Here is a 17,379-nt window from a genome sequence, read left to right as displayed (position 1 = left end):
ATCTGAAATGTAAACTATTCTTATGTTCCCCTAATATACTTATAATATCACTTGTTACGTTTAAATCATATGCCCATTTTGACTTTCTCTTAGTATAGGGTCTTTATCTGATCTAAACCTAATGTTTGCCATAGTTCTCCAATTTTCCTAATAGTTTTTGTCAAATAGTGAGTTTTTATCCCCAAAGCCGGGATATTTAAGTTTATCAAACACAAAATTTGCAAGGTCATTTACCCCTAATATATTCCATTGAGCCACCCCACTATTTTTTATCCAGTACCAGATTGTTTTGAAGATTACTCCTTTAAGGTACAATTTAAGATCTGGTACCACTAGGCCACCATCCTTCACATTTTTTTCCCCCATTGATATTCTTGATCTTTTGTTCTTCCAGATGAATTTTGTTAATTTTTTTTTCTAGTTCTATAAAATTGTTTCTGGGTAGTTTGATTGGTATGGCACTGAATAAGTAAATTAATTTATGTGGGATTGTCATTTTTATTATACTAGGAATGAAAAGAAGCTCAAAAATCCACTGCATCCTTTGGGTAAAGGTAAATATTGAAAACTAATACACATGATTTTTAATGGGATTTTTTGCTTACAACAGGTGTGTGACTCTGTGTGTGTGTGTGTGTGTGTGTGTGTGTGTGTTTGATGTAGATTTTGAAATGAGGTCCAGAGGAAGACATAGAAAAAGGATTGCAGTTTTGAATGATCTATCCACTTTGCACAGAGGACTGTCAGTTTGCCCTGAGATAACTTGTTGGTGAATAGTCTATCCCTTTTCTTTCTGTACATTAAGGAAATTTATTACCTGATAGTTTCTTTCCCATGAAATTCTGGAGGCACTGGTTCAAAAGAGTCAGGCCAATATGTAGAGTTTGTGTCATTCTCTAGTAACTGATGATCAGTCCTATGGTGAGGGCACCAAAATGAAGACTTCAGGAAAAACAAAGGAGAATATTGTCGTCCATATTCACCTAATGAAACAAGACACAATTAAATAAATAGCTAATTCAAAAAAATTATCAAGTCCCTGTTCTATGCCAAGATTCAATGATAAATATGAAACAACTCTTTGTCCTAATGGAGTTTACATACTACTAGATGGCGACCAGATGGAAATCGGCATACAAAAATAATTAGAATGCAAGATAAATTGAAAAGTGAGAGATAACTTGAAAATGTGGGATTCTGAGAAATCTGAGAAAGTTTCATGGAGGAGGTGGTAACTGAGATGAGCCTTGAAAGAAGAATTCTGAGTGACCCAGAGTTCAGTAGGGAAAAATTTGAGGCCTTCATCTGAATGAATAGAGGAAGAAAATGAAAGATCATGCTTGGGAAACAGTTAATAATGCAGTTACACAGGAATGATGAGTACAGGAAAGTGAGAAGCATGAAAAAGGATAAAAAAGGTGACTTGATCCAATATCTTTTTGTTTCTGAAGCCAGAATTTCCACCAAGTATGGAAGAATTATGCTTAAAGATTAATGTAGTGAGACAAAATAATGACAGTAGCCATGGTACCCTGCTGTTGCAGTCAGTCATTCATCTTCATGCAGTAGAACATGCCCAAACTTTATCAGTTCATCTACATGTCACTGAAAATCACTGTGTGAGCTTTGGGCTGCAGGACCCCAACCCTATATGAAGGCAGGAGGATATTCTTATAACCTATCAAAAGCTGTTACTTTTCTTCCTGGCCACAATGCCTCTCTCATATAGTTGTTGGTTTTTCCTATTTATACTCTTCCTTTGGTTTCTGGCACCTGCTACCATTATTAAAAAAAAAAAACTATAATAAAATTTCTTGATATTGACCCATGTTTTAAAATGTCCTCTCGTATCCACTCCTATTGAAGTCACTGATCACTTCTTATTAAATTCTTCATTGACTGTACTTCTCATGAAATGGTTGTAGGTTCATAAATTACAATTATTTTCATGGTGGTTTGCTTGGGTATGCTTAATTATAAGCACTGCAAATCAATATGACTGTTTCCCATGAAATTATGTTTCTTTTCCTTTAGGTACAGGCTGTAGCCAACTTTCTATTTGCATTCCTAGAAAATTCCTACAAACCAGATTTCAAGCTAGCTGAAATTATTTTTGTCTCTTGGTTTTTATTCATAATAAACATTGTAACATAACTATTTCTTTAGCAATGTGTCAACAAATTAATCATTTGATAAAAATTATACATGGAACACGTTGAATTTATACTATCTATGAACATTTATTTTGAAATGGCCAGTAATAAGGAGAGAGACAAGAGCTGGGAATAAATGAAAGTCATCAGAATGGGGGTAATAATTAAACCCATGTTAAGGGATGAGACCCAGAAAAGAAAGTGAAAAAATAAACCAGGCAGAGTATTGGATCATGTTTGATGTAACAGAGTATATTGTGAATAACTATCCAACAAAGAAGACCGAAAAGAAGCAGTTATGTAGCTCAGGGAAGAGACTAACAACAGCTAAAAACTAAAGAGAAAAAGAGAGTATCTTTGGGGAGCATGTGACCAATAGTGTCAAATGCTGCAGAGAGTTCAAGAATGATGAAAAATGAGAAAAAATATGAGACATGTGGGTTTTTATATTAATATATAATAACTATTATATTTTAAACGTTTTATTAATAATAACTAAAGTAAAAGAACTACCTAATCCAGCCCAGTCACAAGAGAAGAGAGTGAGGTAAGAGTCATGGCAAACATAAATACAATCACATAAACAGGAGGACACAGGAAAAGGGAAAAGGATTCTAGGTAAAACAGAAAGGAATTTTAGGTAATGTAGTTTTAGTTCAATAATTTCTAACTGTACAGATGTGGCAATTAAAAGATCAATGATACAGAGACTGATACACTGTGATACAATCAAATGTGATAGACTCCTCCATCAGGGGCAATGCAGTGATCCTGAACAACCCGGAGGGATCTATGAAAAAGAACACTATCCACATTCAGAGGAAAAACTGTGGGAGTAGAAACACAGAAGAAAAACAACTGCTTGATTACATGGGTCGAGGGGGATATGATTGGGAATATAGACCCTAAATGAACATCCTAGTGCAAACATCAACAACATGGGAAATAGGTTCTGATCAAGGACAGATGTAAAACCCAGAGGAATTGCATGTCAGCTATGTGAAGGGGTGGAGGAGGGGAGGGAGGGAAAGAATATGATTCTTGTAACCAAGGAATGATGTTCTAATTTGACAAAATAAAACTTCCAAAAAAATAAATAAATAAATAAAAGATCAGTGATAGCTTTGGAAAAGGAAGATGTAGTTGAATGATGAGATCAGAAGTAATTTTATATAGTGCTTAAAAGAAAATCAGAGGACAGAAAATGAAATCAAAATCATAGATAACTTTTTCAAGGAGTTTGAGAAAGGGAGGAGAGGTACTTAAGGAGGTTATAGAGTCTATTGAGAAATTTTCAAGAGAGGGGAAATGGGTGCTTTTATAGACATCAGGAAAGGAAACAACTGATCAGGAAGCATTAAAGATGTAGAGGGATATACTGGATCAATCTCCCAGAAAAAAATAGGGTAAAAATAGGAGTTTCAGCCTAGGCAAGAAGGACTCTTTTCTGTAAAATTCTGAAATAAAAGAGTAGAGAATGGAGCATTATACCAAGGGGTTATGATGAAGACATGGAGAGAATAAACTTACAGAAAATGACCATTATTTTCTCAACAAAGTATTAGGTTATATTTTTTATTGTGAAAGTCAGCAGGTAGGAGAATTACAGGAGCTTGAAGAGGGAAAATATTTAAAACAAATTTTATATGGAGTGGGATAGAGAATAAATTAAGGAGAAATAAATGTAAAATTAAAAGGAGTTCCAGAGGAAGAACTGTAGGAATTATATGGACACAGACAAAAGCATATTATCTTTCATATCAGTGTATTTATGGTTTTATTTTGGTTTTGTATGAATGTATTCTTATGACAATGACCAAATGGAAGTGTTTTTACATGACAAAAATTAAAAACAAAAAAAAGTGAGACAAGAAAATTATCACTGAAAACTGGAGTGAAAAGTGTATTAGGAGACCACTACTAGAATCAAGAAGAGGTTTAAGAGCAGTAAGGTATAAGAAAAGAGGGCAAGATAGGAGATCACATCTAGATAAAGGAATTTTGTTGGTCTTCATCCTGGAAATGGAGTGCTTCCAGCATCCTAGCGGGATAAAGTTATAAGTTTTGTAGCTGAGGTGGAGAGGAGGAATAGAATATTGGAGATGAATAGATTGAAGTAGAGGGTAAGAGTGAATTGAAGGTAAGAGTAGAATTGAGTAGAAGAGTGTTTGAGGGAACACAGATGTATGTATATACTGAAGTTCTTTAATATAAGGATAGAAGTTTACATTGAGAGAGACAATGAGGCAGAAATTAAGCTCATTGAAAAGGAAGGGGCTAGTGCATAACTCATTCTCTCACTCTCTGTCTCTGTCTTCTCTCTCTCTCTCTCTCTCTCTCTCTCTCTCTCTCTCTCTCTCTCTCTGTCTCTTTGTCTCTCTCTCTCATTCTCTCTGTCTCTCCCTCCTTCCCTCCCTCCCTTCCTCTCTTTGTCTCTCTCTCTGTCTCTCTCTTTCAGTTCATATTACCATATGTATATATATGTGTGTGTATATATATATATATATATATATACATATAGATAAATGCAAATCAAAGACATATTGGCCATGCATTCAACAACCCTGGAACATAATTATATCTCCTAGTACCTCAGACAGATTTCTAAGATTCTAAATCATGGATCAGACACCAGCTGGTTAATAGTAGTTCCTTACATCAATGAGATCACAGGCCCAGTCCATTATAATACTAATCCTTTAGAGTATGAGCTCCATGAGGAAAGGAACTTTCTTTTCCTTTTATTGTATCTCCAAGACTTCATAGAGTGTCTTGCACATAGATTTATTGACAGTGTTGAGATTTGAAATTAGATCTTCCAACTTCAGATACAGGACCTTTTCCATTTATAATTCACATAATTATATACTGATAAAGCTAACAATAGAAAAAATATTTAACAAATGTTACTGTCAGAATCCAAGCTGGCTTAGCACGAATGGGACTTAGCTCCTGAGAACTCAATAAAAGATCTATTTATTCTTCTTAGGAGCAGTTAAGTGCCTCAGTGGATAGAGAGCTAAATCTGGAAATGGAAAGTCCTGGGTTCAAATTTGACCTCACACACTTTCTAGCTATATGATCCTGGGCAAGTCACTTAACCCCAATGTCTAGCCCTTACTACTCTTTCTCCTTAGAACTGATACTTAGTACCAATTCTAAACAAGTAAGGAAAGGGTTTAAAAAAAAAAAAAGAACCTTGCTTCTTCATCATTTCCACTCCCCACAACCAAATGGGCTTAGTGGCCAAAACTCTTTTGTTGGTGAGTGTTTTCACTTTTCTTCATGATCCCATTTGGGAATTTCTTGGCAAAGATATTTGAGACCTTTGCCATTTTCTTCTCCAGCTCATTTTATAGATGAAGAACTGAGGCAAAAGGGGTTAATCAACTTGTTTAGGGTCACACATCTAGTAGGTAGGTGTCTAAGGCAAGATTTGAATTAAGTAAAATAAGTATTCCAGACTTCTGACCCAAAACTTTATCTAGTATGCTATCTTACTGCCTACATAGCTGCTCTAGGCCATACCTGTGGTTCCCTAGTCATGGCAACTCTCTCCTTATGCCAGTTTCACCTCTAAGTCCCCAAAGGTGATGGGGACCAGACTGTTCCTTCTCTTCCTTCACTTGCATCCCTAGTTGTACCTACCAACTTTTAGCCCAGGTGAAAGCCAAAGATAAAAACAGAATCATTTTGGAAATATGGGTCCATCAATTAATTTATTATCAGTAGTGTACCAGTGTTTTTATATAATACTATAAATATATTCTAAGAAAAACAAACATATAACAGAAAGAAGCCATAGACAAGATGATGATGATGAAAAAATTTTTATATACAAAGAATTGGGCCTAAGCAATGAAGCACATTGGCCATTAAGCCAATTAAATCAATTAATCCCAGAGGGATTGGACTAGGTGTGTGGAAATGAAATCAAGCTCTGGACTTTCTGCCACCGAGTTGGAGCAAACAGTTGTTGGAAGGTTAGAGTAAAATTGATGAACAGCAATGATAGTTGGTGGTGGGAGGGGTGCCTGGGAGAGTGACATTTGGTCTAAAGGCTCTCTTTCCTGGCCCTCAGACTGGAAGGAGCACTCTCTCCCTGTCTCAGGATAGAAGTACCTCTATTCCTGGATATTTCCCAATTGTGTGCTCTACCTAGATTCCTGTGGTCACGTCATGGAACAAAAGGTTTTAAGGGGAGTGGTTTGAACTGTAAGGCCGGTCTTTAGGGGCATCAGCCAAAAGAGACAGACTCAACCAGCTCTGAAAGTCAGAACTGTTTCTTCCTCTTGCTGTCTACTGCTAAGACTTTGAACTTAAGAAAGCTGGCATAGATATAGCATAGACAGGAATAAAAGAAACCCTCCACCAGCCTGTGAAGCCTGGCCTCAGCTCAAAAACTGAGAGAGACTCAAGCCCAATCTAGGGAAATCCTGATTCCCTCTTCCCTGATATCTTCCCAATCCAAACTTGTTATTAAATTCATCTTGAGTTAAATAACCTGCAGTCAGATAAGAGGACTGTCATTTCAGGGGGACATAGGGGGAGCTGAACCTAAGGACAGTCATTCAACCATAAGTAGTCCTTATCAGACCCCTGCTGGGTGAACATAGTCTAGGGGAAGGCTTGTCCTTCAGAGGTCTCCATGATTACCTGCTCTGGGGTATCTTCAACATCAATCCATAGAGAAGACACCCCCTCAGGCTATCATAGCTGGCCCATTTCTCCAGAACCACATTTTTCAAAGATAGCTCAGCATCCATATTCCCTCTCTCCCTTCAATTCCTCCATTCCTGTTACAAAACCTTCCTTATCCCCTGTACTTCTTCAGTCCCTACAATTCCTTTAACTATTACAGGTGGCCTTTGAAAACTATGAGGTAGAAAACTAAAACTTCCTTCTCCTGGCCCCAGTTCTATTTTTCTTTGTCTTCTGTCAGAATGAAAAACTTTCCCTCATAAGGGAGTGGAAATTATTAAGATTCATGAAAGAACTGTTACTTACGTGGCAAGATCTTGTTGAAATATAGAACAAGGGCCAAATAAAGAATAATATCAAAAACCAACATGAAAAATATGGCTAACAGTTGATGTGAGTCTCCAGAGGGGTCAGGAAAAGCAAAACTTCTCAAGTTGTAATCCATCCTTAGAATCTAGAGGTTCAAAAAATCTCAAATTAAAATAAAAAAAATTATATGCAACAAAAGAAATTTATTTAGCTGTAGGAATTACAGTTTACGCATAGTTTATGCATCATTGGAATTAGTGACATTACTATCTTGTGAGTTACATGAAATATAGTCAAGGAGAAAATAGACTCAATGAAGGAGAGAAGTATAATTTACTTGTCAAATTCTATTTTTTCTCTTAAGATTCACTGCAGTTTTAAGACTTACCTCTTGTGCATATGAATCAAGAAGCCACAAGAATGACATTTAATCTTATTGAACCCTAAGCAACTCTCTAAAATGTATCAATAATTTCTGATCTGCATCAAGAGAGAGGGAAAGATTCCACTCTAATAAAACTATAGATCTTCAATCAGTTGAACCCTACATAGGAAAGAAAATTTGTAAAGCTAATAGTAAACAGGAAAAAATTATTTCAACTTACGTGGTTTATCCCAAAAACGAAGGCAAAGGGACTTAGGAGGCTTAAAATCCATTCCAAACTTGCTGGAAATTGTTGATACAATGAAACAAGTCCCAGACTTCCCCAAAAAACAGTAAGGAAGAATGTGACTAAGCCAGTAAGTACAGGTTTCTTAATCAACTCACAAAGCAGGAAAGTTAATGCCACCTGTCGGGAAAAGAAGAACCTCAGTTGACAACTGGACTTTTGAAAATATTTAGTCGAAATCATTCAAGACGAGCCATTATATTACAAAACTAGTACCTGTTTAGATCTTGTTTTTCTTGGGCAAAACAAAACAAAACAAAGAATGACTGTCATGATGTCTTTACTTGACAACATTTGACTTTTTTTTTAAACCTCTTGCTTTCTGCCTTAGAATCAATACTGGATATTGGTTCTAAGGTAGAAGAGTGGTGAAGGCTAGGCAATGGGGGTTAAGTGATTAGGAAGTATCTGAGGCCAGATTTGAACCTAGGACCTCCCATCTCTAGACTTGGCTCTCAATCCACTGAGCCACCCAGCTGCCTCTGACAACATTTGATCTTGATGAGAACTAAGGTAGGAAAAGAAACTTTACCTACTCACCAAAGAAAGACCATATAGGAGAAATAGGATGAATACTGTGAAATAACCAGTCATAATTACAAATTCGTTAGATGTTATGATAACAGCCAGCAGACTTGCCAAAACAAAAATGTAGCCAGCATACAGTAAACCCCATGAAAACCTATAGTGGAAACACAACATAATTTCAGTATTACATGGTCAGGAAATTCTACCATAAAAAGATAACAATCATTTTCTTATTGAAGAGAGATATAAATTTCACAACTACCCTTAATATGAGGATCATAGCTCTAGGACTGGAAGGGACCTCAGAGGTAGTTTAGTTCAACCCTCCTCATTTTACAGTTGATGAAACTGAGGTCCAGAAATATTAAGTGACTTGCCCAGGGTCTCAGAAATATTAAGTATTAGAATGAAAATTTGAATCCAGTTACTGTAACTATATAATCAATGCCCTTTTAATTATATCTTATTATGAGTATAACAGAAATATTTTCCACTTTCAAATGAATGAATTTAGTCTTGTTCAATTACATATGGACTTGGACAAATTGTCTATAACATTCTTTTTTTTTTTTAAACCCTTACCTTCTGTCTTGGAGTCAATACTGTGTATTGGTTCCAAGGCAGAAGAGAGGTAAGGGCTAGGCATTGGGGGTCAAGTGACTTGCCCAGGGCCATACAGCTGGGAAGTGTCTGAGGCCAGATTTGAACCTAGGACCTCCTGTCTCTAGGCCTGACTCTCAATCCACTGAGCTACCCAGCTGTCCCCTAACATTCTTAATAAAACCCTTTACATGTGATGTGTAAAGTAAAGCAATATAATAAAAAAAAAAAACTAATGGAATAGAAATGACACTTGGCTAGAATGCTAACATTTCTCAAAACATTTCTGGAATCCCTCATTTTAACAAATTGCTCTTGAAAATCAGACTCATTATTATGAGGCCACATATCCTTCATGACCCCAAATAATGGTATACAACTTATTCATTCATCATAAAAATCAGCAAAATTTTTTTCTCCCCCTCATAAATCCAAAAATTTCCATCTACCTAAAACTATCAGCAAGTATACTTTAAAATGGGGATAAATTAGAAGTATTCCCAGAAAGATCAGGAGTGAAACAAAGATACTCATTATTACCAACATTATTTAACATGGAATTAGAAATGCTAGCAATCGTGATAAGAAAAAAAAAAGAAGTGGAAGGAATTAGAATGGACAAAGAAGTAATAAAACTATCTCTTTTTGCAGATATAATGGTATATGTGGAAATACTAGAAATTCAACTAAAATTTAGTTGAAACTATTAATAATTTTGTCAAAGTAGTAGGATATAAAATAATCCTACATCAATCATCACCATTTTAGTATAATACTAACAAAGTCCAGCAAAAAAGAGATAGAAAACTATTCCATTTAAAATAATCATAGAAAGAATAAAATACCTGGGAGTATATTTGCCAAAAGAATCCCAGGAACTACTTGAACATAATAATAAAGCATTTTATACACAAAAAGTCAGATCTAAATATTTGGAGACATATTAATTATTAATGTATGGGCAGTCAATATAATTAAAATGAAAATTCTACCTAAATTAATCTACTTATTCAACACCATTCCAATCAAGTTACAAAAAGAATTATATTATTGAGCTAGAAAAAATAACAAAATTCATTTGGATGAACATAAAGGTCAAGACTATCAAAAGAATTAATGGAAAATGTAATAGAAGGAGGTCTAGCAATATCATATTTATACTGTATTATAAAGCAATAATTATCAAAACTATATAACACTGGCTAAGAAATAGAAAGATAGATCAATTTGTGGTGTAGGACAGATATACAACAAACTTCAGTAAAAGATTAGAGTAGTCTTGTATTTGGCAAAAGTATAGATTCAAGATTTTGGGATAATAAATCACTATTAGGAAAAAATTACAGGAATGAATAGAAAGGAGTTTTGTTAGAAACTAGGTATAGATAAATATTTTACACCACCCATAAAAGGCGATATAAATAAATTAGAACAGAGAATATATTACCTATTAGAATTGGGGAGAGGAGAAGAATTCATGAGCAATCAGGTAATGAAGAGTATTGTGAGATGTAAAATGGATAATTTTGACCTCATTAATTAAAATTTTCATTCAAATACAACAAATTTTGCCAAGATTAGAAGGAAAGTAGAAAACTGATGAAAATTTAAATAGACAGTCTTTTGGATGGAGGTTTCATATCTAAAATACATAGAGAACTTTGTCAAATTTATAAGAATAAAAGCTATCCCCTAATTTGGCACATGACAACATATGACACTCTTTCCTATTGAAAACACTGGAAATTGGCAAATGGACAAAACATACAGATAGTTTTTAGATGAAAAAATCAAATCCCTATATAAGTATACAAAACAATGTTCTAAATCACAACTGATTAGAGAAATGCAAACCAAAACAATTTTGAAATTTCATCTTACACCCACAAGATTGACTAAAATGGCCAAGGTGCTGGAAGGAATATAGAAAAGTGGGGGCACTAATACACTATTGATGAAACTGTAAACGGATCCAACTGTTTTAGAGAGCAATTTGAATTTATGTCCAGAGAGTTATAAAACTGTGTATACCCTTAGACCCAGTAACACCATTGATGGACCTATTTTCAAGGAGATCATGGAAAAAGGAAAAGGACCACTATGTCCCAAAGCATTTATAACAGTTCTCTTTGTGTTGGCAAAGAATTAAAAATTGAAGGAATGTCCAACAATTGGGGAATGGTTAAACAAATTATGGTATATAATTGTAATGAAATACTACAGTTCCATAAGAAACAATGAGCAGAGTATTTAAAAAAAAACTTGGAAAGAAATAAATGAGATAATAAACAACAAAAAGAGTAGAACCAATAGAACAATATATATAGCTATAGACCTAATGCTTGAAGAATAACTTGTGAATTTTAACTTCCCGGGAATAAACTGAAAAATAGAAACATGAAAGACATAATCTATATACATTTCTGTTTGCTGAATGATGCCTTCTGTGGTGCAGAGAAGGGAGAGAAACACTAACATACTTGGAAATAAATTCTATTAATAAAAAGAATTTGGCACAGGTCCTAAATGCATTTTAAGAGGATATAGTAGTCTTCAAAGGGATCATAATTTGGGATATTATGGGACAGGTAAGGTATAGAAACTTTATTGCTATTGCAAGCAATGTGCAGAAAAAGGTAGATTATCCCAAAGAGAGAGAACATCTCTGTCATTTAAGTGAGCTTGGCATCTGAATCATTTCCCAATAGTTTTTGTAGGATAAAATGAGGATAAAAAGCAAGAACAGTTTTTAAGGTTATAAAATTATTTTAGGTTCAAGAAAAAAAAAAGTTAATTCAAGGAAAGGTAAAAGAGAAAAAAGAACATCTACAAATAGTTTTGCTACATTTTATAACTTTCTCCCTTTTAGTATTAAGGATATTGGTGGTGATGGAAACATGTTATGAATAGTCTTGAAAACAGACTTGCAGGAGGAAAGGAAACCTCACCTTACCCCCCCACACACACACACACAGGGCAATGAATATGATTTGCTCCATTCACACCAAAATGGAGATTAATTCTAAAATGAAATTATATATGTCAAGAGAGAGAAGGTGCAAATCATCACCTTTTTCACTTCATAATGTTTTTGTAAAATAGTAGCTTAGAATAAGTTTAGAGCTTCCAAAGATGATGGTTGTGAAGGGAAAATAGAAGAAAAGAATACTGGAATACTATAGCAGAATACAGGGATTGTTATTTTATCTCTCTGAAGTTCAGTTTTACTCTTCTGCAAAATGATAGTCTGGACTAAGAAATCTCTAAGACCCCTTCCAGTTCCAGATTCTATGAAAAAGTCTAAGACTCAGTTTCTCCATTTGTCAAATGTAATAATAATGCTCATACTGGTGGGGGCAATTATTATAGTAAAAGTGCTTTAAAGCACCATTAAAACATGAGTCTTTATTACTATTAGACTGCAAAAACTCTGGCAGTGTTTTTTTAAAAAAAAATACTTGCATTACTTTTTGACTCATGACTATTCACTCTTCCTTGGACTTCCCAGCCCAAAATGTGACCAGCCTTGGTCACACTTCAATTTATCATTTTTCCCCCTTTATTAGAGCAAAAGTTCCTTGAGGTTAGTAACTATCTTTATTCTGACATTTGTATTGCTAACCCTTAGCAATACTTTATCTTTAATTGATTTATTCATTTAATACTCTTTTTAGGTTTATTTTGTCGAGGTTAAAAGTCTTAATTCTACAACCAATCCTATAGGACCTATAGAATCCCTAAAATACACTTAATGTCTTCCAATAAATCTTCAATCCAGGATTTACCTAATATTATGAAGATCTTTCTTCAATATTTCATGAATATCATCCAATGGATGTTGCTTTTTAAAAATCTCATTCTCTAATCAGTCCATTTTTTGTCTTACATATATATTATGAAAATTTTTATACAATTTCTAAAGTCCAATTCATTTTTGGCAATGAGGTATAGATAAACCATATGACCATTTCCCCACAAACTTTTGGCCATATGGTTAGGCAATAATCATACACTACACTAAATGTTAAGAGAATACATATAACAGGATTCCTACTAGACCTTTATATCAATATGCCCTAGTATCATGTTGCTGTTTTGTTTTCTCCCATTTTAACAGAATATGCAAAAAAAATGTATATCTCAAAAGAAAGACAAATCAACTCACTAAATTTCATAAGACATGAACTGGAGAGTTTCTACATGAACTGGAAGACTTCTATGAACTGATGTAGAGTGAAATGAGCAAAAACCAGGAGAACATGGTACACAGTAACTGAAACACTGCTAAATGATCAAATATAATTGACTTTGGTTCTAATAGCAATGAAATTATCCAGGACAATCTTGAGGGACTTATGAGAAAGAATGCTATTTTTTTTAATCACTTGTTGATATGGGTATATGATTTGGAGGTTTGGTTTCAAAAGATTACTCTATTACAAAAGTGAATAATATGGAAATAAGTATCAAGTGATAATGCATGTATAATCCAGTGGAAATTGCTTGTCAGTTCCAGGAGGTGGGAGGGAAAGAACATGAATCATGGAACCATGTACAAATATTTAAAAATTTTAAAAAAATGTAATGTCATAAGACCCCACTCCCTAAATATATAGGTGAATGGGTATTAATGAAATGATAGGAACATATATTTCTTAAAAGTTACTGGGGAGCCTGGTTATCTTTAATCTTCTTTCATTCATATGACTTGGAAGCAAAATACTTATATAGAACTTACCAAAAAGCTGAATCTTGGAGGCCCATCATTGTCATCCACTCCATAACATTTTTTCTCTCTCTTGTAACATTGAGGGAAACAAAATATATCATTGGAGAGAAAGAAATTATACAGATTAAAATGATGATGTCCCTTACGATACTAAATTGGGCGATGAATGGATGCACTTTCATATTTATACCATTGACTGACATCAGCTGATCCATCACAGAATGATTTGTTGTGATCTAAAATGACACATTAACATAAAAAAAATCAACTGAAATAGGTGAATGGGATATGAGGAATTTGTACATTTTAAAAATTCTTTTGGTCTTTAGTATTCATAGATTTTTTTTAAACTATTTAGGCAATTAAGGAAAGGAATTCACTAAATACATTCAGCAAACATTGATTAATGTCTACTTACCTACTTGGCATTGGGTATACAAAGATAAAATCCACATTATCCTTGCCTTTAAATTGTTTGTTTTCTACCAGGATTTAGGGAGTGATGAAATGGGATGGGAAGAGAGAGACAGATCCAATTTAGGAATATTTTAGGAGAGGAAAAACAGTTTCATGGAAATAGGGACTGTCACATGGGAGAAGTGGATAATACTTGAGCTTAGCCTTAAATGAAAAAAAGAATTTTGAAAGGCAGAAGAAAAGGAGGAAATGTGTTCCAGGCATGTGAGATAGCCTGGGCAAACAGAGAGAGGCAGGAAACTTTTATTGAATCTGTGGAACAACTAGTAGTGGAATTTACCTGGAACAAAACAGGTATGAATAATTGTGACATGTGGTTTAGGATCAGGTTATAAATAACCTTTAATGTTGGAATGAGGAATCAAGATTTCATCCTAGGAGCAATAGGAATTGGTAAGCAAGAAAATGTTATGATCAGAGTACAATTTATATAATCATTAAGATTATCAAAATTAGATACTTACTTCTATAATAGCAGAATTAATAGCAGCCTGAAAAGCAACAAAACCACGTTTCCAATATTCCTCAAGGTAACAACTGATTTCTTCATCAAATATTCTGCAATGTGCTTTAATGAGAAGCAAAAATATCATTATTGAATAGGATTACATAGACAGTTTGCTTTGAATCTTTGGAGAAACTTTTCTATATGGGTAAGGGAGGCAAGTGAATATTATTATGGCAATTTGTATGCTAGGTACTATGTTAAGCCCTCTTAAAAAAATTCTTATCTGATGTTCACAACCGACATGCAAAGTAGGTGCTATTATTGTTCCCATTTTACAATTGAGAAAACTGAGCCAATCTTGTTTGCAGTTCTTTTATCAATGTAATGTTTCTGGTATTTGTTCTTTACAGGATTTTTTCTTTGATGTGAGATCACAGGATTTTAATTATTATATTCATGGGATTTTTCATTTTGAAGTTTTGTTATGGCAATGATCCACTAATTTTTAAGAAAATATTTACTTTGCCTTCTGGTTCTAAAAGATCTGTCCAATTTTCACTTAAGATTTCTTCAAATATAATACTCAGGTCTTTTCCCCCTTCAAATGATGATGGTTTTCAAGAAGTCCAATGATTCCAATTATGTTCTTTTTATCTCTTTTCTAGGTCAGTTTTTTTTTTATATCAGGTACTTTAGATTTCTTCCCTATTTTTCAGTCTTTTGATTTTGTTCCAATATTTCTTCTTGTCTCATAAAGTCATTGATTTCTGATTGCTCTATTTTATTTTTCAAGTATTATGGATAAGGGTTTACACTTTCTCTGCAAATCTATTTATTCTCCTTCCAATTAGTTCCTTCAGACATTTTATTTTGTTTTCTATTGCTGGTTTCATTAATACTAGATATACTGGGTATTTAGTCCTTGGAAAAAAGTATTTTTTCCTCTTTTGCCTTTTTTTAAAGTTTGTACAAAGCTATTTTCTCCTCTTGGAAGATTTCTACATCTATGGTAAATATTTTTTTTGTACTGGTAGAAGACCTCTTGGGTTTACTCATCTCTGAAACTTTAGTTACTGATTGAGGCTTTGTGTCAGGACCGACACTACTTGCCCTGCTTAATCTTGGCCTGGGTCCCCTGTGTTCTTCTACTGATCTTCACTTCTTTGATTTAAGCTGCTCTAGGTCTTAGAGGTTTGGAGTGATGGATGTTTTGGGCCTTTTCTGCCATCTCAGGGCTGAGAGTCAGGTACCTGAGAGACCATGGACATGGACGAATGTGCTTCTATATCCTTCTGGTCATTGCCCATTCCTAGGGCTTCTTGACCACCATAAATATTTGTGAAAGGAATTTTCTGGTTTTACCACTTCAGGGGACAGAACCTTATAGGATATATGTTTCTATAACCCATATTTGGTCATGCTAGTAAATCAGTGGCTTGTTTTTGATATTGGCACTGATTATATTGGAAGCCTCCTTTTCCATCACTGATTAATTTCTGACTGGCTTTGTTTGCTTCAGGGAAGAAGTCACTTAGTTTACCATGATTTCTTGACCATTATTTGAGCTGGGGTTAATTTCAGGTTTTTGTTGAAATAGGTAAGTGGGTAGTCTGTCTCTTGTTTGGGAAGCCATTTCATTGGAAGTTTGATACTTGGAATTATTTTCTTAATGGATCAAAATCAATTATTGTTGGCTATGAAATAAATTCAGTTGGGACAAAGGAAAGAAGAAAGGAGAGTGACAGTTCTTTCATGTAGACATTGATCTCTTTGCATTGACTAGATATGACAGCAGAGGCAATGACTAAGGTGTTAGAATAAACCTCTATTTCCAAATAAGTTCGATGCAGAACAACTCCCATACTGCTGGCTCAAGAGCTCAGAGCAGCTTAAAGAGGTAGAGGTGAGGGTAAGTTTGGAGCTATCATTGCAAGTGGATGAAAATAAATTTAGTAGTATTGAGTTAGGTAGCAAAAGATGACAATTTTATACTGATAAAAAATACCATGGGTTTTTCAAGTGCTTATTTGAAAATTACATAAATGTGAGTCCTTTTACTTATTAACAATTTTAGAGGTTGGATTTACTGTCTTTATAATTGATGTTCTTTTGGTAATAAAAGCATAATTCTCTTCTGCTTGAATGCTTTGTGAATTAGCTGCTAAGTCTTTTTTTATGAGGCAATCTTGTCTTGAACTTCACACTTGGTAAGGTACTATTGTTGTCTCATTTGTGTCTGGGACTGTGACCCATGGACCAAAGCACACGGATGGGGTTTTCTTGGCAAATATACTGGAGAGCTTTGCCATTTTCTAATCCAGCGGATTAAAGCAAATTGAGGTTAAGTGACTTGCTCTAGGTCACAGATATTAAGTATCTTAAGCATTGTATGAATGGAGGTCTTCCTGACTCCAGGCTTCACATTCTGTCCACTGAGCCACCTAGTTGCCTCCAAGGCCAACAGAGATGAAGTGACTTGCCTAGAGTCACACAGCTAGGCAGTGTCTGAGGCTAGATTTGAACTTGGATATTTCTGGCGCCATGCCCAGCATTCTAACCACTAAACCACCTAGATGTTTTAAGGCACTATTATCTCTACTATGTTGTAGCAGCCACCCCAGTATTGGGCATAATCCAAAATGAGAAAACAAACTTCTTTCTAAAGGGTATATCTTATAGATTCAACCATAGCGAACTAAGACACATAGCATTTATCAAATAAGTTCAAACATGTACCCCAAAGAGATAATAAGGAAAAAGACT

General features: G+C 34.5%; 1 protein-coding gene across 4 annotated transcripts in view; it reads right to left on the bottom strand.

The window, feature by feature from the left end:
• LOC100029133 (ABC-type organic anion transporter ABCA8-like) overlaps positions 1 to 17,379 on the bottom strand; it is a 118,179-nt gene that overhangs the window by 91,753 nt on the left and 9,047 nt on the right. For all 4 annotated transcript variants that reach the window (XM_056817241.1, XM_056817240.1, XM_056817242.1 and 1 more), the window contains 6 exons: positions 14,633 to 14,736; positions 13,701 to 13,927; positions 8,375 to 8,516; positions 7,769 to 7,954; positions 7,161 to 7,308; positions 818 to 983 (listed from right to left, as the gene is read on the bottom strand). In XM_056817241.1, coding sequence (XP_056673219.1) covers positions 818 to 983; positions 7,161 to 7,308; positions 7,769 to 7,954; positions 8,375 to 8,516; positions 13,701 to 13,927; positions 14,633 to 14,736 — 973 coding nt within the window. The remainder of the gene's footprint in view (positions 1 to 817; positions 984 to 7,160; positions 7,309 to 7,768; positions 7,955 to 8,374; positions 8,517 to 13,700; positions 13,928 to 14,632; positions 14,737 to 17,379) is intronic.

The sequence above is a fragment of the Monodelphis domestica genome, chromosome 2 (assembly GCF_027887165.1).
Source record: "Monodelphis domestica isolate mMonDom1 chromosome 2, mMonDom1.pri, whole genome shotgun sequence".
NCBI lineage: Eukaryota > Metazoa > Chordata > Mammalia > Didelphimorphia > Didelphidae > Monodelphis > Monodelphis domestica.
Note: the sequence above shows the minus strand (reverse complement) of the source record. Positions and strands in the feature narration are given on the sequence as shown.